Source organism: Anomaloglossus baeobatrachus, chromosome 8 (genome assembly GCF_048569485.1).
Source record: "Anomaloglossus baeobatrachus isolate aAnoBae1 chromosome 8, aAnoBae1.hap1, whole genome shotgun sequence".
In the NCBI taxonomy this organism is placed as follows: domain Eukaryota; kingdom Metazoa; phylum Chordata; class Amphibia; order Anura; family Aromobatidae; genus Anomaloglossus; species Anomaloglossus baeobatrachus.
The window spans coordinates 230,773,178-230,795,421 of record NC_134360.1 but is presented as its reverse complement, the minus strand read 5'-3'; the positions used below and the strand labels follow the sequence as shown (position 1 = coordinate 230,795,421).

General features: G+C 49.6%; 1 protein-coding gene across 1 annotated transcript in view; it reads left to right on the top strand.

The window, feature by feature from the left end:
• The window catches only part of IL12RB2 (interleukin 12 receptor subunit beta 2), a gene marked incomplete at its 5' end in the record, with an annotated part of 39,417 nt that extends 18,607 nt beyond the window's left edge, over window positions 1-20,810 (top strand). Inside the window, 4 exons of the mRNA XM_075322146.1 lie at window positions 11,384-11,545; window positions 11,915-11,993; window positions 12,794-12,893; window positions 20,084-20,810. Of these exons, the coding sequence (XP_075178261.1) occupies window positions 11,384-11,545; window positions 11,915-11,993; window positions 12,794-12,893; window positions 20,084-20,680 (938 nt within the window). The remainder of the gene's footprint in view (window positions 1-11,383; window positions 11,546-11,914; window positions 11,994-12,793; window positions 12,894-20,083) is intronic.
• Between the last annotated feature and the right edge of the window lie 1,434 nt (window positions 20,811-22,244).

Here is a 22,244-nt window from a genome sequence, read left to right as displayed (position 1 = left end):
ATTGCACACTACAACTCATTCTAACCAAGCCATTATACTAGCAAACACTCAGTGTACCTAGTGGCATCCTATACGTGGCTATTGGACTTTGCTATAGTCCCACTAGTGCAAAGACATTTGCAGAGCGCGTCTGCCTGCGTTGCACACTACAACTCATTCTAACCAAGCCATTATACTAGCAAACACTCAGTGTACCTAGTGGCATCCTATACGTGGCTATTGGACTTTGCTATAGTCCCACTAGTGCAAAGACATTTGCAGAGCGCGTCTGCCTGCGTTGCACACTACAACTCATTCTAACCAAGCCATTATACTAGCAAACACTCAGTGTACCTAGTGGCATCCTATACGTGGCTATTGGACTTTGCTATAGTCCCACTAGTGCAAAGACATTTGCAGAGCGCGTCTGCCTGCGTTGCACACTACAACTCATTCTAACCAAGCCATTATACTAGCAAACACTCAGTGTACCTAGTGGCATCCTATACGTGGCTATTGGACTTTGCTATAGTCCCACTAGTGCAAAGACATTTGCAGAGCGCGTCTGCCTGCGTTGCACACTACAACTCATTCTAACCAAGCCATTATACTAGCAAACACTCAGTGTACCTAGTGGCATCCTATACGTGGCTATTGGACTTTGCTATAGTCCCACTAGTGCAAAGACATTTGCAGAGCGCGTCTGCCTGCGTTGCACACTACAACTCATTCTAACCAAGCCATTATACTAGCAAACACTCAGTGTACCTAGTGGCATCCTATACGTGGCTATTGGACTTTGCTATAGTCCCACTAGTGCAAAGACATTTGCAGAGCGCGTCTGCCTGCGTTGCACACTACAACTCATTCTAACCAAGCCATTATACTAGCAAACACTCAGTGTACCTAGTGGCATCCTATACGTGGCTATTGGACTTTGCTATAGTCCCACTAGTGCAAAGACATTTGCAGAGCGCGTCTGCCTGCGTTGCACACTACAACTCATTCTAACCAAGCCATTATACTAGCAAACACTCAGTGTACCTAGTGGCATCCTATACGTGGCTATTGGACTTTGCTATAGTCCCACTAGTGCAAAGACATTTGCAGAGCGCGTCTGCCTGCGTTGCACACTACAACTCATTCTAACCAAGCCATTATACTAGCAAACACTCAGTGTACCTAGTGGCATCCTATACGTGGCTATTGGACTTTGCTATAGTCCCACTAGTGCAAAGACATTTGCAGAGCGCGTCTGCCTGCGTTGCACACTACAACTCATTCTAACCAAGCCATTATACTAGCAAACACTCAGTGTACCTAGTGGCATCCTATACGTGGCTATTGGACTTTGCTATAGTCCCACTAGTGCAAAGACATTTGCAGAGCGCGTCTGCCTGCGTTGCACACTACAACTCATTCTAACCAAGCCATTATACTAGCAAACACTCAGTGTACCTAGTGGCATCCTATACGTGGCTATTGGACTTTGCTATAGTCCCACTAGTGCAAAGACATTTGCAGAGCGCGTCTGCCTGCGTTGCACACTACAACTCATTCTAACCAAGCCATTATACTAGCAAACACTCAGTGTACCTAGTGGCATCCTATACGTGGCTATTGGACTTTGCTATAGTCCCACTAGTGCAAAGACATTTGCAGAGCGCGTCTGCCTGCGTTGCACACTACAACTCATTCTAACCAAGCCATTATACTAGCAAACACTCAGTGTACCTAGTGGCATCCTATACGTGGCTATTGGACTTTGCTATAGTCCCACTAGTGCAAAGACATTTGCAGAGCGCGTCTGCCTGCGTTGCACACTACAACTCATTCTAACCAAGCCATTATACTAGCAAACACTCAGTGTACCTAGTGGCATCCTATACGTGGCTATTGGACTTTGCTATAGTCCCACTAGTGCAAAGACATTTGCAGAGCGCGTCTGCCTGCGTTGCACACTACAACTCATTCTAACCAAGCCATTATACTAGCAAACACTCAGTGTACCTAGTGGCATCCTATACGTGGCTATTGGACTTTGCTATAGTCCCACTAGTGCAAAGACATTTGCAGAGCGCGTCTGCCTGCGTTGCACACTACAACTCATTCTAACCAAGCCATTATACTAGCAAACACTCAGTGTACCTAGTGGCATCCTATACGTGGCTATTGGACTTTGCTATAGTCCCACTAGTGCAAAGACATTTGCAGAGCGCGTCTGCCTGCGTTGCACACTACAACTCATTCTAACCAAGCCATTATACTAGCAAACACTCAGTGTACCTAGTGGCATCCTATACGTGGCTATTGGACTTTGCTATAGTCCCACTAGTGCAAAGACATTTGCAGAGCGCGTCTGCCTGCGTTGCACACTACAACTCATTCTAACCAAGCCATTATACTAGCAAACACTCAGTGTACCTAGTGGCATCCTATACGTGGCTATTGGACTTTGCTATAGTCCCACTAGTGCAAAGACATTTGCAGAGCGCGTCTGCCTGCGTTGCACACTACAACTCATTCTAACCAAGCCATTATACTAGCAAACACTCAGTGTACCTAGTGGCATCCTATACGTGGCTATTGGACTTTGCTATAGTCCCACTAGTGCAAAGACATTTGCAGAGCGCGTCTGCCTGCGTTGCACACTACAACTCATTCTAACCAAGCCATTATACTAGCAAACACTCAGTGTACCTAGTGGCATCCTATACGTGGCTATTGGACTTTGCTATAGTCCCACTAGTGCAAAGACATTTGCAGAGCGCGTCTGCCTGCGTTGCACACTACAACTCATTCTAACCAAGCCATTATACTAGCAAACACTCAGTGTACCTAGTGGCATCCTATACGTGGCTATTGGACTTTGCTATAGTCCCACTAGTGCAAAGACATTTGCAGAGCGCGTCTGCCTGCGTTGCACACTACAACTCATTCTAACCAAGCCATTATACTAGCAAACACTCAGTGTACCTAGTGGCATCCTATACGTGGCTATTGGACTTTGCTATAGTCCCACTAGTGCAAAGACATTTGCAGAGCGCGTCTGCCTGCGTTGCACACTACAACTCATTCTAACCAAGCCATTATACTAGCAAACACTCAGTGTACCTAGTGGCATCCTATACGTGGCTATTGGACTTTGCTATAGTCCCACTAGTGCAAAGACATTTGCAGAGCGCGTCTGCCTGCGTTGCACACTACAACTCATTCTAACCAAGCCATTATACTAGCAAACACTCAGTGTACCTAGTGGCATCCTATACGTGGCTATTGGACTTTGCTATAGTCCCACTAGTGCAAAGACATTTGCAGAGCGCGTCTGCCTGCGTTGCACACTACAACTCATTCTAACCAAGCCATTATACTAGCAAACACTCAGTGTACCTAGTGGCATCCTATACGTGGCTATTGGACTTTGCTATAGTCCCACTAGTGCAAAGACATTTGCAGAGCGCGTCTGCCTGCGTTGCACACTACAACTCATTCTAACCAAGCCATTATACTAGCAAACACTCAGTGTACCTAGTGGCATCCTATACGTGGCTATTGGACTTTGCTATAGTCCCACTAGTGCAAAGACATTTGCAGAGCGCGTCTGCCTGCGTTGCACACTACAACTCATTCTAACCAAGCCATTATACTAGCAAACACTCAGTGTACCTAGTGGCATCCTATACGTGGCTATTGGACTTTGCTATAGTTCCACTAGTGCAAAGACATTTGCAGCACGTCTGCCTGCGTTGCACACTCCAACTAATTATAACTAAGTTGCATTGTCAGGGATATTTATTCTTTATTATTCTGCTGTTAATAAAGCTAGACCACCACTGCAATCTTCACCACCTCTCAATTTTTACTACCACATTTTCAGTCCACAATCTTGTCGCAATCAACATGAGTGGCAAAATGACAGATGCTGGTGGAAAGGGGAAGAGGCGTGGTGGAAAAGGCAAAAAAGGTTTTGTCCGTGGGGAAGGTGGCAAAGCTCCATTATCATCTGCTGAAGATAGACCATCTACCAGCAAAAGTAAGATGTCTACTACTTACCGTGGACAATCCGATGTGCTCCCTTTTTTACGGACACGAACAACAGGAAGAAAGGTAGATGATGGGCAAAAAAGGAAAATGCTTGAATGGATCTCAAGTGGTCCAACAAGTGCCCTCTCAGCCACTTCAAGTACCGCATCCAAAAAACACCAGTCCTCTGAGTTGTCATCCCAATCACACTTGATTTCTCCCAGCTCTGAAGTCTCCATCAGCCCTGCACAGTATGGTGGAACTGAGATGGCTGAGTCTGCAGAGCTGTTCAGTCACACTATAGCCTGGGAATCAGAGGTCTGCTCCCAAGCTACAGTGAGTACAGAACAGGAAATGGTCTGCAGTGATGCCCAGAACCTTTGTGACTCAGATTCAGGCCGTGAGGACCAAGTTTCTGAGCATAATGTTGACCCTTTGTCACAAACTGTAACACCTGTGGTTATAGACAATGAGGAACATACTGATGAAGATGAGACGCAGATACCCGATTGGGATGACAACTTAAATATTCCGTCAGGGCAAGAAGAGGCTCGGTCTGAGGGGGAGGGGAGTGCAAACACAACAATTGATGATGACGTTCTAGATCCCACCTACTGTCAACCCCCAGTCAGGCACTCGAGGAGGTCAACAGAGGCGGTGGAGGAGGATGCAACCGACGACGAAGTTACCTTGCGCCTTCCTGGACAGAGTCGGAGCACTGGTAGCACGTCTACAACTGCATCCTCAGCCACCACTCTGCCTATGAGCATTATTCGGGGTGGATCAACAGGTCGCATGGCCTCTAAGCCTTGCCTAGCCTGGTCCTTTTTTCACATCGAAAAAGATCGCCCAACTCATGTGATATGTAACATTTGTCATGATTCTCTTAGTAGAGGTCAAAAGCTCAGCAGTTTGACAACTTCTTCCATGAATCGTCACATGAATAAATATCATAAGTCCCGGTGGGAAGCTCACCGTGCTGCAATGCGGCCTAGCGGAGCGAACCATCCACCGCCCGCCCCTTCCACTGCATCCGCGCGCTCTTCATCTTCTAGGACTGTGGGGACAGCTGCCACACCTGTTTTTCCACGCAAAACTTCCACCACTGTAACCGCAACAGGCAGTTTGCTTGTAAGGTCGTCAGTTGGTTTGGAAGGGGAAACAAGTGAGTGTGTACAGCTCTCTCAGACATCGATAGCACCAACGTTGGATGAAGGCAACATCATGTCTCCGCCTGCACTTTCCTCACAAACCTGCATTTTTCCAGGGACACCCTACTCAACACCGTCTACACACAGCAGCCAGATCTCTGTCCCTCAGATGTGGTCAAATAAAAGGCCACTTCCTCCGACCCATGACAAAGCTAAGAGGTTGACTCTATCCCTCTGTAAGCTGTTGGCTACCGAAATGCTGCCTTTCCGCCTAGTGGACACACAGGATTTTAGAGACCTTATGTCTGTCGCTGTGCCCCAGTACCAGATGCCTAGTCGCCACTACTTCTCTAAGAAAGGTGTGCCCGCGCTACACCAGCATGTCGCACACAACATCACCGCTTCCTTGAGAAACTCTGTGTGTGAACGGGTGCATTTCACCACCGATACTTGGACCAGTAAGCATGGACAGGGACGTTACATGTCGCTGACTGGGCACTGGGTAACTATGGTGATAGATGGTGAAGGGTCTGCTGCACAAGTCTTGCCGTCCCCACGACTTGTGTGTCAATCCTCTGTCTGTCCAAGTTCCGCCACTGCTTCTGCATCCTCCACCTCATCTGGGTCCTCCACCTCCGCCCCAAGCCTGCCTGGTCAGGCCACCAGCGTTCTCACTGCGCAGAAGGAATCACGCACCCCTCATTACTATGCTGGCAGCAGAGCGCAACGGCATCAGGCGGTCTTTAGCTTGACATGTCTTGGTAATAAGAGTCACACAGCTGAGGAGTTGTGGTCAGCTTTGCGGTCCGAGTTTAATAAATGGTTGTCTCCACTCAAACTGCAGCCTGGTAAGGCCGTGTGCGACAATGCTGCAAACCTGGGTGCGGCACTTCGCCTGGGCAAGGTGACACACGTACCTTGTATGGCTCACGTGTTGAACCTTGTCGTGCAGCAATTTTTAACACACTATCCCGGCCTAGATGGCCTTCTGAACAGGGCACGAAAACTGTCAGCTCACTTCCGCCGTTCAAGCGCCGCAGCAGAGCGACTTGCATCGCTCCAGAAGTCTTTCGGCCTGCCGGTTCATCGCCTGAAATGCGATGTGGCGACACGCTGGAATTCAACTCTCCACATGTTACAGCGACTGTGGCAGCACCGCAGAGCCCTGGTGCAATACGTCATGACGTATAGCCTGGGCCAACGAGATGCAGAGGTGGGGCAGATCACCCTGATGGAGTGGTCTCAGATCAAGGACCTATGCACCCTTCTGCACAGTTTCGACATGGCGACGAATATGTTTAGCTCTGACAATGCCATTATCAGCATGACGATTCCAGTCATTTACATGCTGGAGCACACGCTAAACACTATTCGGAGTCAGGGGGTGGGACAACATGAAGGGGAGGAACTACAGGAGGATTCATATGCGCAAGGGACAACAACATCACGAAGGTCCAGACGTTCATCATCACCAACGCAGCAGGCATGGGACCATGGGGGACAGGGATCGACAAGGGCGCATAGTAGCAGGCGAAATGTTGAGCAAGGTGCAGGAGAACATGAAGAAATGGAGGACGAACTGTCCATGGACATGGAAGACTCAGCGGATGAGGGAGACCTTGGTCAAATTTCAGTTGAAAGAGGTTGGGGTCAGATGTCAGAGGAAGAAAGAACGGGTAGCACCTCTATGCCACAAACACAGCATGGACTTGGTCCGCATGGCTGCGCAAGACACATGAGTGCCTTTTTGTTGCACTACCTCCAACATGACAGTCGTATTGTCAAAATTAGAAGTGATGATGACTACTGGATTGCCACACTATTAGATCCCCGGTACAAGTCCAAATTTTGTGACATAATTCCAGCCATAGAAAGGGACGCACGTATGCAGGAGTATCAGCAGAAGCTGTTACTAGATCTTAGCTCGGCTTTTCCACCAAACAACCGTGCAGGTGCAGGGAGTGAATCTCCCAGTTGTAACTTGACAAACATGGGACGGTCTCGTCATCTTCAACAGTCTACCCGTACCAGTAGGACCTTTTCTGGTGCCGGTAACAGCAATTTTATGGAATCTTTTCATAATTTTTTTAGACCCTCTTTTGCAAGGCCACCAGAGACAACAAGTCTGACACATAGTCAACGGCTGGAGAGGATGATACAGGAGTATCTCCAAATGAACATCGATGCCATGACTGTGCAACTGGAGCCTTGCTCCTTTTGGGCTTCAAACCTACAAAAATGGCCAGAGCTCGCAACTTACGCCTTGGAGATTTTGTCGTGTCCAGCTGCCAGCGTTGTCTCTGAACGTGTATTCAGTGCTGCTGGGTGTGTGCTGACAGATAAGCGCACGCGTCTGTCCAGTGACAATGTGGACAGACTGACGTTCATCAAAATGAACAAGTCATGGATCCAGAAGGAATTTACTACCCCTGTGTCATCCTGGGGAGAGTAAATGCTTGTGGATTTGGAATGTGCTTGATGCAAATCAAAACATCCTGTTTGCAACTAGGGCCCAAGTGCTGCCACTGATGGGGTGGGTGTCTGTGTGGCCCAATTTTTGGAAAAAAGGGAGACTCCGCTTGGAGTAACCCTTGCTTGCTGTGTTTTTAAAAGAAGCCAAGATGAACAGAGCTGGGATCAGGAAAGACTTTGCTACCTACCCCGGTGTCATCCTGGGGACGGCTAAGAATAGCGTATTTTTGAATGTGCTTGATGCAAATCAAAACATCCTGTTTGCAACTAGGGCCCAAGTGCTGCCACTGATGGGGTGGGTGTCTGTGTGGCCCAATTTTTGGAAAAAAGGGAGACTCCGCTTGGAGTAACCCTTGCTTACATTGTTTTTAAAAGAAGCCAAGATGAACAAGTCATGGGTCAGCAAAGACTTTGCTACCTACCCCGGTGTCATCCTGGGGACGGCTAAGAATAGCGTATTTTTGAATGTGCTTGATGCAAATCAAAACATCCTGTTTGCAACTAGGGCCCAAGTGCTGCCACTGATGGGGTGGGTGTCTGTGTGGCCCAATTTTTGGAAAAAAGGGAGACTCCGCTTGGAGTAACCCTTGCTTGCTGTGTTTTTAAAAGAAGCCAAGATGAACAGAGCTGGGATCAGGAAAGACTTTGCTACCTACCCCGGTGTCATCCTGTGGACGGCTAAGAATAGCGTATTTTTGAATGTGCTTGATGCAAATCAAAACATCCTGTTTGCAACTAGGGCCCAAGTGCTGCCACTGATGGGGTGGGTGTCTGTGTGGCCCAATTTTTGGAAAAAAGGGAGACTCCGCTTGGAGTAACCCTTGCTTGCTGTGTTTTTAAAAGAAGCCAAGATGAACAGAGCTGGGATCAGGAAAGACTTTGCTACCTACCCCGGTGTCATCCTGTGGACGGCTAAGAATAGCGTATTTTTGAATGTGCTTGATGCAAATCAAAACATCCTGTTTGCAACTAGGGCCCAAGTGCTGCCACTGATGGGGTGGGTGTCTGTGTGGCCCAATTTTTGGAAAAAAGGGAGACTCCGCTTGGAGTAACCCTTGCTTACATTGTTTTTAAAAGAAGCCAAGATGAACAAGTCATGGGTCAGCAAAGACTTTGCTACCTACCCCGGTGTCATCCTGGGGACGGCTAAGAATAGCGTATTTTTGAATGTGCTTGATGCAAATCAAAACATCCTGTTTGCAACTAGGGCCCAAGTGCTGCCACTGATGGGGTGGGTGTCTGTGTGGCCCAATTTTTGGAAAAAAGGGAGACTCCGCTTGGAGTAACCCTTGCTTGCTGTGTTTTTAAAAGAAGCCAAGATGAACAGAGCTGGGATCAGGAAAGACTTTGCTACCTACCCCGGTGTCATCCTGTGGACGGCTAAGAATAGCGTATTTTTGAATGTGCTTGATGCAAATCAAAACATCCTGTTTGCAACTAGGGCCCAAGTGCTGCCACTGATGGGGTGGGTGTCTGTGTGGCCCAATTTTTGGAAAAAAGGGAGACTCCGCTTGGAGTAACCCTTGCTTGCTGTGTTTTTAAAAGAAGCCAAGATGAACAGAGCTGGGATCAGGAAAGACTTTGCTACCTACCCCGGTGTCATCCTGTGGACGGCTAAGAATAGCGTATTTTTGAATGTGCTTGATGCAAATCAAAACATCCTGTTTGCAACTAGGGCCCAAGTGCTGCCACTGATGGGGTGGGTGTCTGTGTGGCCCAATTTTTGGAAAAAAGGGAGACTCCGCTTGGAGTAACCCTTGCTTGCTGTGTTTTTAAAAGAAGTCAAGATGAACAGAGCTGGGATCAGGAAAGACTTTGCTACCTACCCCGGTGTCATCCTGTGGACGGCTAAGAATAGCGTATTTTTGAATGTGCTTGATGCAAATCAAAACATCCTGTTTGCAACTAGGGCCCAAGTGCTGCCACTGATGGGGTGGGTGTCTGTGTGGCCCAATTTTTGGAAAAAAGGGAGACTCCGCTTGGAGTAACCCTTGCTTACATTGTTTTTAAAAGAAGCCAAGATGAACAAGTCATGGGTCAGCAAAGACTTTGCTACCTACCCCGGTGTCATCCTGGGGACGGCTAAGAATAGCGTATTTTTGAATGTGCTTGATGCAAATCAAAACATCCTGTTTGCAACTAGGGCCCAAGTGCTGCCACTGATGGGGTGGGTGTCTGTGTGGCCCAATTTTTGGAAAAAAGGGAGACTCCGCTTGGAGTAACCCTTGCTTACATTGTTTTTAAAAGAAGCCAAGATGAACAAGTCATGGGTCAGCAAAGACTTTGCTACCTACCCCAGTGTCATCCTGGGGACGGCTAAGAATAGCGTATTTTTGAATGTGCTTGATGCAAATCAAAACATCCTGTTTGCAACTAGGGCCCAAGTGCTGCCACTGATGGGGTGGGTGTCTGTGTGGCCCAATTTTTGGAAAAAAGGGAGACTCCGCTTGGAGTAACCCTTGCTTGCTGTGTTTTTAAAAGAAGCCAAGATGAACAGAGCTGGGATCAGGAAAGACTTTGCTACCTACCCCGGTGTCATCCTGTGGACGGCTAAGAATAGCGTATTTTTGAATGTGCTTGATGCAAATCAAAACATCCTGTTTGCAACTAGGGCCCAAGTGCTGCCACTGATGGGGTGGGTGTCTGTGTGGCCCAATTTTTGGAAAAAAGGGAGACTCCGCTTGGAGTAACCCTTGCTTGCTGTGTTTTTAAAAGAAGCCAAGATGAACAGAGCTGGGATCAGGAAAGACTTTGCTACCTACCCCGGTGTCATCCTGGGGACGGTTAAGAATAGCGTATTTTTGAATGTGCTTGATGCAAATCTAGCTGTGAAGTGTACAACTGGGGCCCAAGTGCTGCCACTGAAGGGGTGGGTGTGTGTGGGGCCCAATTTTTGGAAAAAAGGGAGACTCCGCTTGGAGTAACCCTTGCTTGCTGTGTTTTTAAAAGAAGCCAAGATGAACAGAGCTGGGATCAGGAAAGACTTTGCTACCTACCCCGGTGTCATCCTGGGGACGGATAAGAATGGCGTATTTTTGAATGTGCTTGATGCAAATCTAGCTGTGAAGTGTACAACTGGGGCACAACTGCTGCCACTGAAGGGGTGGGTGTGTGGGGCCCAATTTTTGGAAAAAAGGGAGACTCCGCTTGGAGTCACCTTGCGGTGTTTTACATGACTTTAGAAGGGCGTGCCATGCCTATATCTGTGTGTCCTCCTCTTTTTCCTTGTCCAGCTGTTTTGTTTTCGCATGAGTACATGTCCTTGTCACTTTCCCATGTGTTTGTGTTGTGTTGTGAGTTGTTTGTCACCTTTTGGACACCTTTGAGGGTGTTTTCTAGGTGTTTTACTGTGTTTGTGATTGCCTGCCATTGTTTCCTATGGGCTCGAGTTCGGTTCGTCGAACGTTCGACGAGCCGAACTCGAGCCAGACCCCCCGTTCGGCGAACCGCCTCGAGCCGAACCGGGACCGGTTCGCTCATCTCTAATCAAGAGGCGAGGATATTTAGAATTGAAGTTTGGAGGTGCTCGTAGAGGTTTATGTGCTCAATATCAGATGCAGAAAAGGGATACGATTAGGCAGTGGTTTTACATCTCAGCACATGGCGCCGCACACTCCTGCGGTCTTACTAAATTTGGATCACCATAGGGTTCTTTACTCCATATTTTAAGTAGAGGTACAAGGTGTCGGGATTCTGCAGCCGGGTCACATGCACGGATATCTAGATTATTCGCGTTAACCTTATTGTTATTATTTCAGTACCCTTCCACCAGTCCGGCCTTTACGAATACGAGATTGAGAACCTTGAGGATAATGTCCTTTACTCTTTGGAGATGACGAGCTGGAATGAAGCAGGAGAGAGTCCTCCGAGTCCTCTAATATCCGCCTATGTCCAGCCCGATGATAAGAGCACGGATCCAGGTCTACATTTATATCAATGTTACGTTCTTACGACTTTGTGGGGGGGTCACACGTTTTAGAGAAACAACAAGTCTGAGGATAGATATTACCGAGCCATCAGCCAGGTGTTTATGTGTGTTATGAGCACCTTTATATAGCAAAATGATCACATCTACATTCACAAAAAAACAAGTATCAGGGGGCGGAAAGGCTCTGTGTAAAGTGCACCTGTAATCTCCGGTGTGCACATGAGGAATGACACCATTTCTGGCCAATACATCCTACCGCTGTGTGCTAGGGTCACTGCAAGCCACTGCAATTTACTGCTGCTCTCCATAGACTTCTATAGGCAGCGCTTTCCTGTAACATTATCTAACATTGTAATTTCAGAAGATACAATGGTGGTCGTGTTCGTGGTCGCCCTCCTTGTCATTGGTTCCCTGATCAGTATTTCATTTGCAAAACAGAGGTAATATCAATTCCATTACTGCCCTATATTTTATAGGGGACGCGACACGAGACCATTATTTTAGACATGTCACTTTGACTGCTATACGGCAGGCCAGGGTCAAATTTGCAGCAGATTCTATACTTAAAGGGGTTGTTCACTACTCAGACAACCCCTTCTCCTTCCCCATGTTTGCCTTCATTAACCGAAGAAAGCTTATACTCCCCTCCCATGTTCCAGCATTGTAGTCACTCGCTCTCCTGGGGCTCACGTGACATTATGTCATGCAAGCCCCACGCCCGACCACTATCAGCTTCTTCCTTCCCGCCTTAAGACGTAAATTCTTCATATATCCGATGGCAGGGAGAGAGAAGCCGGTGGTGATCGGGCAAGAGCCTTGTGTGATGCAATGTCACGTGAACCCCTGGAAAGCAAATGACAAAATTCTGGAACAGGAGGGGAGTATAAGCTTTATTTTTTAGTTTAATTGGGACATACATGTAGAATGAGAAGGGAGAGTCTGAGTAGTGAAAAAAAAACCACAGCAACATTTTCTATTTTAACGTTATGGGCTGTCAAATTAACCATCGAAGGACCAAAACATTCCTGTGTTAATTAGACCCTTGACAACTGTTTGTTTGATTGCTTATACTATATATGTTACCGCACGTCTTGCTGCCGGTGATTGAGCTTCATCGGAGTACCAAGATGTCTGCAATGAAGACCTTCAACCCATCACTGGGCTCCGATGCTTTTTCGCATCAGCATGCATTGCATTTTAATGCCGTAGTGTCACTTCTATTAATACGTTTTCCTCCTAGGCTGCAATCCCTATCATCAAGACTCCTTCCGCTCTGGTGCAGTAAGTCGGTCCCAGACCCAGCCAACTGTGAGTGGGCCAAGGACTACATCTCACACCAGGTAAAGGGAAACATCTCCATCAATCTAGCCAGAATATAACTGGAAGAGTGTTAAGGAAGAAAAGGCGGACTTGTCCATCACCTACTGCTAGTGGTTCATTGTGTCCACCGCCATTAACTTGAGAACGGCGGCAGCTATAGGCATAGAAGTGTTGTCTAGGTATAGTAAAGTAGCCATGCGCTATGCAATGAAACCACCTATAGCGCCACCTGGTGGAAAACAATGGAGTTAGCATTTTTATCACAAAAACGGAACAAGATAGAGAAAAAGAAGGGAATTTTGTTTACTTACCGTAAATTCCTTTTCTTCTAGCTCCTATTGGGAGACCCAGACAATTGGGTGTATAGCTTCTGCCTCCGGAGGCCACACAAAGTTATTACACTTTAAAAAGTGTAACCCCTCCCCTCTGCTATACACCCTCCCGTGCATCACGGGCCCATCAGTTTTGGTGCCAAAGCAGGAAGGAGGAAACTTATAAATTGGTCTAAGGTAAATTCAATCCGAAGGATATTCGGAGAACTGAAACCATGAACCAAAGAACAATTGAACATGAACAACATGTGTACACAAAAGAACAACAGCCCGAAGGGAACAGGGGCGGGAGCTGGGTCTCCCAATAGGAGCTAGAAGAAAAGGAATTTACGGTAAGTAAACAAAATTCCCTTCTTCTTTGTCGCTCCATTGGGAGACCCAGACAATTGGGATGTCCAAAAGCAATCCCTGGGTGGGTAAAAGAATACCTCGATAAAAAAGAGCCGAAACAACGGTCCCTTCTTACAGGTGGGCCACTGCCGCCTGAAGGACTTGCCTACCTAGGCTGGCGTCTGCCGAAGCATAGGCATGCACCTGATAGTGTTTTGTAAAAGTGTGCAGACTCGACCAGGTAGCTGCCTGACACACCTACTGAGCCGTAGCCTGGTGCCGCAATGCCCAGGACGCACCTACAGCTCTGGTAGAATGGGCTTTCAGCCCTGAAGGAATCGGAAGCCCAGACGAACGGTAGGCTTCAAGAATCGGTTCCTTGATCCACCTAGCCAAGGTTGACTTGGAAGCTTGCGACCCCTTACGCTGTCCAGCGACAAGGACAAAGAGCGCATCAGAACGGCGCAAGGGCGCCGTGCGTGAAATGTAGAGCCTGAGTGCTCTCACAAGATCTAACAAGTGCAAATCCTTTTCACATTGGTGAACTGGATGAGGGCAAAAAGAAGGTAAGGCGATATCCTGATTGAGATGAAAAGGGGATACCACCTTAGGGAGAAATTCCGGGACCGGACGCAGAACCACCTTATCCTGGTGAAACACCAGGAAGGGGGCTTTGCATGACAGCGCTGCTAGCTCAGACACTCTCCGAAGTGATGTGACTGCCACTAGGAAGGCCACCTTCTGCGAAAGGCGAGATAGAGAGACATCCCGCATCGGCTCGAAAGGTGGCTTCTGGAGAGCCGTCAGCACTCTGTTAAGATCCCAGGGTTCTAGCGGACGCTTGTAAGGTGGGACTATGTGGCAAACTCCCTGCAGGAACGTACGGACCTGCGGAAGCCTGGCTAGACGCTTTTGAAAAAACACGGAAAGCGCCGATACTTGTCCCTTGAGAGAGCCGAGAGACAAGCCCTTGTCCAATCCGGATTGAAGGAAAGAAAGAAAAGTGGGCAAGGCAAACGGCCAGGGAGTGAAACCCTGATCAGAGCACCAGGATAAGAAGATCCTCCAAGTCCTGTGGTAGATCTTGGCGGACGTTGCTTTCCTGGCCTGTCTCATGGTGGCAATGACATCTTGAGATAACCCTGATGACGCTAGGAGCCAGTACTCAATGGCCACACAGTCAGGTTGAGGGCCGCGGAATTCAGATGGAAAAATGGCCCTTGAGACAGCAAGTCTGGTCGGTCTGGGAGTGCCCACGGTTGACCCACCGTGAGGTGCCACAGATCCGGGTACCACGATCTCCTCGGCCAGTCTGGAGCGACGAGGATGGCGCGACTGCAGTCGGACCTGATCTTGCGTAATACTCTGGGCAGCAGTGCCAGAGGAGGAAATACATAAGGCAGTTGAAACTGCGACCAGTCCTGAACTAACGCGTCTGCCGCCAGAGCTCTGTGATCCTTGGACCGAGCCATGAATGCCGGGACTTTGTTGTTGTGCCGAGACGCCATTAGATCGACGTCCGGCGTTCCCCAGCGGCAACAGATCTCCCGAAACACGTCCGGGTGAAGAGACCATTCCCCTGCATCCATGCCCTGGCGACTGAGAAAATCTGCTTCCCAGTTTTTCTACGCCCGGGATATGAACTGCGGAGATGGTGGAGGCCGTGGCTTCCGCCCACAGCAGAATCCGCTGAACTTCTCGGAAGGCTTGAAGACTGCGAGTGCCGCCCTGGTGGTTGATGTACGCAACCGCCGTGGCGTTGTCCGACTGTATTCGGATCTGCCGTCCCTCCAGCCACCGCTGGAACGCCTTTAGGGCTAGATACACTGCCCTTATCTCCAGAACGTTGATCTGAAGGGAGGACTCTGTCGGAGTCCAGGTTCCCTGAGCCCTGTGGTGGAGGAAGACCGCTCCCCACCCTGACAGACTCGCGTCCGTCGTGACCACAGCCCAGGATGGGGGCAAGAAGGATTTTCCTTTTGACAAGGAAGTGGGAAGAAGCCACCACTGAAGAGAGGTCTTGGCTGTCCGTGACAGCGAAACGTTCCTGTCTAGGGACGTCGGCTTCTTGTCCCATTTGCGGAGGATATCCCATTGAAGTGGACGCAGATGAAACTGCGCAAAGGGAACTGCCTCCATTGCTGCCACCATCTTCCCTAGGAAGTGCATGAGGCGCCTCAAGGGGTGTGACTGACCCCGAAGAAGAGATTGTACCCCTGTCTGTAGTGAACGCTGTTTGTCCAGCGGGAGCTTCACTATCGCTGAAAGGGTATGAAACTCCATCCCGAGGTAAGTCAGCGATTGGGTCGGTGTCAAATTTGACTTTGTGAAATTGATGATCCACCCGAACCTCTGGAGAGTCTCCAGAGTGACGGTCAGGCTGTGTTGGCATGCCACCCTGGAGGGTGCCTTGACTAGAAGATCGTCTAAGTAAGGGATCACCGAGTGGCCCTGAGAGTGTAAGACCGCCACCACTGCTGCCATGACCTTGGTGAAGACCCGTGGGGCTGTCGCCAGGCCGAAAGGCAGTGCCACAAACTGAAGGTGTTCGTCCCCGATGGCGAAACGCAGGAAGCGGTGATGCTCGGGAGCGATTGGCACATGGAGATAAGCATCTTTGATGTCGACTGATGCTAGGAAGTCTCCTTGTGACATCGAGGCGATGACAGAGCGGAGAGATTCCATTCCGAAACCTTCTGGTGCTCACATGCTTGTTGAGCAGCTTGAGGTCTAGAACGGGACGGAATGATCCGTCCTTTTTTGGCACCACGAACAAGTTGGAGTAGAATCCGTGACCATGTTCCTGAGGTGGAACGGGAATCACCACTCCTTCTGCCTTCAGAGTGTTTACCGCCTGAAAAAGTGCATCGGCTCGCTCGGGGGGCGGAGATGTTCTGAAGAAACGAGTCGGAGGACGAGAACTGAGCTCTATCCTGTAACCGTGAGACAGAATGTCTCTCACCCATCGGTCTTGGACATGTGGCCACCAGGCGTCGCAAAAGCGGAAGAGCCTGCCACCGACCGAGGATGCGGCTTGTGGAGACCGAAAGTCATGAGGAGGCCGCCTTGGGGGCGGCTCCTCCGGCGGTCTTTTTAGGACGTGACTTAGACCGCCATGCCGAAGAGTTGCTCTGGCCCTTCTGTGACCTGTTGGACGTGGAGGATTGGGACCTGGCTGAGGGCCGAAAGGACCGAAACCTCGATTGAATCTTTCGCTGCTGAGGTCTGTTCGGTTTAGACTGGGGTAAGGACGAGTCCTTTCCCTTGGATTGCTTGATAATTTCGTCCAATTGCTCGCCAAACAAGCGGTCGCCGGAAAATGGCAAACCGGTTAAGAACTTCTTGGAAGCAGAGTCTGCCTTCCATTCGCGTAGCCACATGGCCCTGCGGACTGCCACCGAATTGGCGGATGCTACCGCTGTACGGCTCACCGAGTCGAGGACCGCGTTCATGGCGTAGGACGAAAAATCCGACGCCTGAGAAGTCAAAGACACGACCTGCGGAGTAGCGGTGCGTGTGACCGCCTTAATCTCAGACAAACAAGCTGAGATAGCTTGGAGCGCCCACACGGCTGCAAATGCTGGAGCAAAAGACGCACCTATGGCTTCATAGATGGATTTCATCAGGAGCTCTATTTGCCTGTCAGTGGCATCTTTGAGCGATGAGCCATCTGCCACTGATACCACGGATCTAGCCGCCAGCCTAGAGACTGGAGGATCCACCTTGGGACACTGAGCCCAACCCTTAACTACATCAGGTGGGAAGGGGTAACGTGTGTCATTAAGGCGCTTAGTAAAGCGCTTGTCCGGATATGCTCTGTGCTTCCGGACAGCATCCCTGAAGTTAGAGTGATCGAAAAAAGCACTCCTTGTACGTTTGGGAAACCTAAACTGGTGTTTCTCCTGTTGTGAGGCTGACTCCTCAACAGGTGGAGTTGGAGGAGGAAGTTCTAGCACCTGGTTAATGGACGCTATAAGGTCATTTACAATGGCGTCTCCTTCAGGTGTATCAAGATTGAGAGCACCGTCCGGATCAGAGCCCTGAGCTGCAACGTCCGCCTCATCCTCCAGAGAGTCCTCATGGTGAGACCCTGAGCAGCGTGATGAAGTGGATGAAGGTCCCCAGCGAGCCCGCTTAGACGGTCTGTGACTACAGTCCGAGTCGGAGTCCTCCCCGTGGGACCTATGTGTCACCTCAGGAGCAGTTTGCTGCTCTAACCGAGGGGGGCCTGGGGTCAATGATTCAACAGTGCCCGGGGCCTGTGTTACCGGTCTGGACTGCAAAGCTTCAAGTATCTTAGCAGACCATTTGTCCATAGACTGAGCCATGGATTGTGAAAGGGAGTCAGAAAGTTTCTCAGCCAACACTGCAAACTCTGTCCCTGCCACCTGGACAGTAACTGCCGGTGGTTCTACCTGAGCCGAGGGTCCCACCAGTGCCTGAGGCTCCGGCTGAGTGAGTGTCACAGAGGCCGAGCATTGCACACAATGAAGGTAGGTGGAACCTGCAGGTAACATGGCCGCACAAGAGGTACAAGTTGCAAAATAAGCCTGTGCCTTGGCACCCTTGCTTTTTGCAGACGACATGCTGTTATCTCCTCTTAGCAAACAGTGAGGGTATATAGCTAAGCAAATACTGCAGCCGAGCAGAGCAAATGTATACCCAATATGGATATATATATATACACTGCGGCACCCAGGGAGGCCAGCACCTGTAACAGGTGCGGCTTACCGACCGCGCACAGCGGTTGTGTGTCCACCAGATTCCCTGCCTGGGCCTCCCAGAGTTATGACCTCTTTCAGAATTTCTCCTCCAGCAGCAGCGATGATAATAATGGCTGCCAGCGTTCTGTGAGGAGGAGGGAGCCGTGGGCGTGCCTTAAAAAGTGCGGGAATCTGGTGCCCCACGGTGCTCAGTGAGGGGGGAGGAGGATACTAAGTATGCTCCAGCCCTCACCGCTGACGTTAAGTCTAGCGTCCCGCCCTTGCCCCTGACTGGCAGGCCCGGGGGCGGGAATATGCGGTACTAGGCCGCAAAAGCCGGGGACTCGAGTTATAAGCGCGGCCGGCAAACAGGCACGGTCGGCGCGGTAGTCCCGGCGGCCCCAAACACAGCGCAGCTGCTGCAGTGTCCGATCCACAGGCGCTCTATGCGCCGTCCCCAAGGGGACACAGAGTACCTCAAAGAAGCAGGGCCTGTCCCTGATGACATCCAGACTCCTGTCTGTCAGGATCCCACAGGGGCTGCGGAGGGAGCCCGGTCCCAGTGCCTGGTGACCGGCTAGGATCCCACTTCTCCCAGAGCCCCTAAGGGATGGGGAAGGAAAACGGCATGTGGCTCCAGCCTGTGTACCCGCAATGGGTACCTCAACCTTAACAGCACCGCCGACCCAAGTGGGGTGAGAAGGGAGCATGCCGGGGGCCCTGTGAGGGGCCCTCTTTTCTTCCATCCGATAAAGTCAGCAGCTGCTGCTGACTAAAATGTGGAGCTTGCGTGAATGTGTGCCTCCTTCAACACAAAGCATAAAACTGATGGGCCCGTGATGCACGGGAGGGTGTATAGCAGAGGGGAGGGGTTACACTTTTTAAAGTGTAATAACTTTGTGTGGCCTCCGGAGGCAGAAGCTATACACCCAATTGTCTGGGTCTCCCAATGGAGCGACAAAGAAAAGAGAATTACAAAGTTGTAGGGCATCATCAATTCAATACGAATCGACACCTTGCATACAGAAATGCTATGATTAGAACGTGTAAAACTCTCAAGGCTGCGGACGTGAAGCGATACCTCATGGAGACCTTCCTACAAGTCATTGGGTATGGTGGCTGCATTGAGTGGCCTCCACGCTTACCTAACCTGACCACATTGGATTTCTCTCTGTGAGGTCACATCAAACAGCAGGTGTATGCGACCCCTCCACCAACATTGCAGGACCTACAACGACGTATCACAGATGCTTGTGCAAACGTGTCACCTACCATATTGCACAACGTGCAGCAAGATACAGTATGCTGTGCAGAGTCCAGATGTGCATTGCAGCTGACGGGGGCCACTTTGAGCATCAAAGTTAAATGAGCGCCATATGCGGGACCAGCATTCAATGTTTTTTTGGGGGGGTCTTGGGTTTCATATCATAGCATTTCTGTATGCAAGGTGTCGATTCGTATTGAATTGATTATGCCCTACAACTTTGTAATTCACTTTTTTTCTCTATCTCGTTCCGTTTTCGAGATAAAAATGCTAACTGTTGTTTTCCACCAGGTGGCGCTATAGGTGGTTTCATTGCGTAGCACATGGCTAGTTTACTATACCTAGACACCACTTCTATGCCTATAGCTGCTGCCCCTTCTCAAGTTAATGGCGGTGGACATGATATGGGTGGACACATTGTATACTTCCTCTATTGTACAACTTCAGAGCTGCATTCATAATTCTGCTGGCTGGTAGGCTAACAACATTGCTAATAACCTAGCCTAACTAGAGGGGAAGTTACGTAATTAAAGGTATATATAAACTATATCTGTAAGCTTATATGCTGAATTTCTTACCAGGAGACCAGCAGGATTCTTCCGACCGCTGCATCCAGTCACTCTGAGGACGATATAGAAACGTTAGAAATAGAGGAGATGGACAGTGAAGACGAGTCCTCGCCCTCCGTGTTTAGTTATAAAATCGGCCTCCCGACCATCAGGGTTATTGAAGAGGAGAACAAACTTCCCCCCTACCCGTCCTGTGGGGACAGGTTATCAGACCAGAGCATAAAACCTACCCCAGATTGTTTCTACAGATCCTTACACCCTGCACATCCGCCATCACACTACCTGCTCCATCAAAATCTGAAGCCATCCAACTACCTTATGCACCATGAGGCGAGAGCGTCGGGCTACCTGGTGCAAAGCAATATCAAAACATCCGACTACCTAGCTCACCAGGACATTAAAGCATCAGAAAAGATGGCCGAACAGGAAACCAAACCAACCGACTACCTCGTGCACAGTACGGTGGATTATCTGTCAACTAAGCTGTTAACCATCATGGAGGATTCCAATCGGTTCCATCACCAATTACCGCTGCCGTCTGGAGAAAGGACCAAGAACACAATCAGTCTGGACACTGTACAGATCAGCTTTCCATACGGGGAGCTGTGAGATAGTGGAGTGGGATGACTGAACCCACCATCATCACTTCTATTAATGCAGAGGTGTCACACCCGGCCCACCAAGTCATTTTAAGTGACTTGCGTTGCCTGTAAAACCCGGGTGTTTTTCTCTGCCGCCATAGCGTCCGGCAAAAAAAAGAAAAAAAAAAAAACACCAGCCGTGATTTTTTTTTTTAACTTTTTTTTTCCATCAGTTTGTATTGCACATGCGCTATAGAGGCTGCAGTGTGCCGTGCAAAAAGTAGCTGCTAGAATGTATGTGCTCCTGGTAGGTGTGACGTCACTTCCAGTCCGGAGCACAGCGCTCCATTTGGCGTGGTGGCTGGGACTCCATCTTTAGTTCCTGCTCGCTGCATCACTTTGGGGTACTATACTGCTGTGGGTATGCCTCTGGTAGGGTTTAGGAGATTCTATAATACTGGGGAGATTCCAGAGACAAAAAGAAAGATTGGTATCCGCTCACCTGTAGCCAAAGGAGGGGTCACCATATCCAGGACTCGTGCAAGGGAAAGGGTATACTGGCAATCCAGATTGTAGACAGAGGGTAATCCAGTAACAAGGTCCAAGGGATATTAAAATCCAAACATTTTATTAAATCAAATTAAAATCCATATAAAAAAAAAGGTCCAAACAGGGTATAAACAACTGTCAGAGAGGATGCATTTCGAACCCAATGGCTCTTAGTCAGTCTCAGGAGACTCCAGACTATGGAGGACCGATTGTCTCAAACACGGACCATGTCTGCCCCTGTCTAATATCTGCACTATGTTATGTGTTAACAATAAAGCGTTTGATTCTACCTTTCCTCCTTCTTGGACATTGATGCGGAACGCCGACCTTTTCTACAGATCATTGCCGACATTGAGCTTCTCCTGCACCATCCATACATTGCTGCCTCCATTTGGATACTGGGGGGGGGAGCCAGTGGTGAGATTTTAGGGATCTATAATGCTTTGGGAAGACCTGTGTGTTAGTTTAGGAGGGGGGCATGCAATGCTATTGGGATGTCTATTCTGGGATTTGGAAGGGTTATACAATGCCTGCAGGACTCCCTTAGTGGGATGCAATGTTATAAGGATGCCTGTTGGGGGATTTTGGGGTATGCATTGCTGGGAGACACCTGTAGTGGGATTTAGTGGGTCCATAATGCTGAGGGTATGGCTGTGGTGGTATTTTGGGGGATCTATGATGCCTGTGGTGGTATTTGGGGAGTGTGCAATGAAGGGGGTGGGTGATGATAAGCTTCTTGTGGGATTTATACTCCCAGCAAAAGTGCCCTTGAGCTCAACAGCTCGCATGCACAGCCCCTGCTCCCCAGGGCCAGCCCTCGCTCGCGCGCACAGCCCCTGCTCCCCAGGGCCGGACGTCGCTCGTGCGCGCACAGCCCCTGCTCCCCAGGGCCGGACGTCGCTGCTGAACGCACAGCCCCTGCTCCCCAGGGCCGGTCCTCGCTGGCGCACGCACAGCCCCTGCTCCCCAGGGCCGGTCCTCGCTGGTGCACGCACAGCCCCTGCTCCCCAGGGCCAGTCCTCGCTGGTGCACGCACAGCCCCT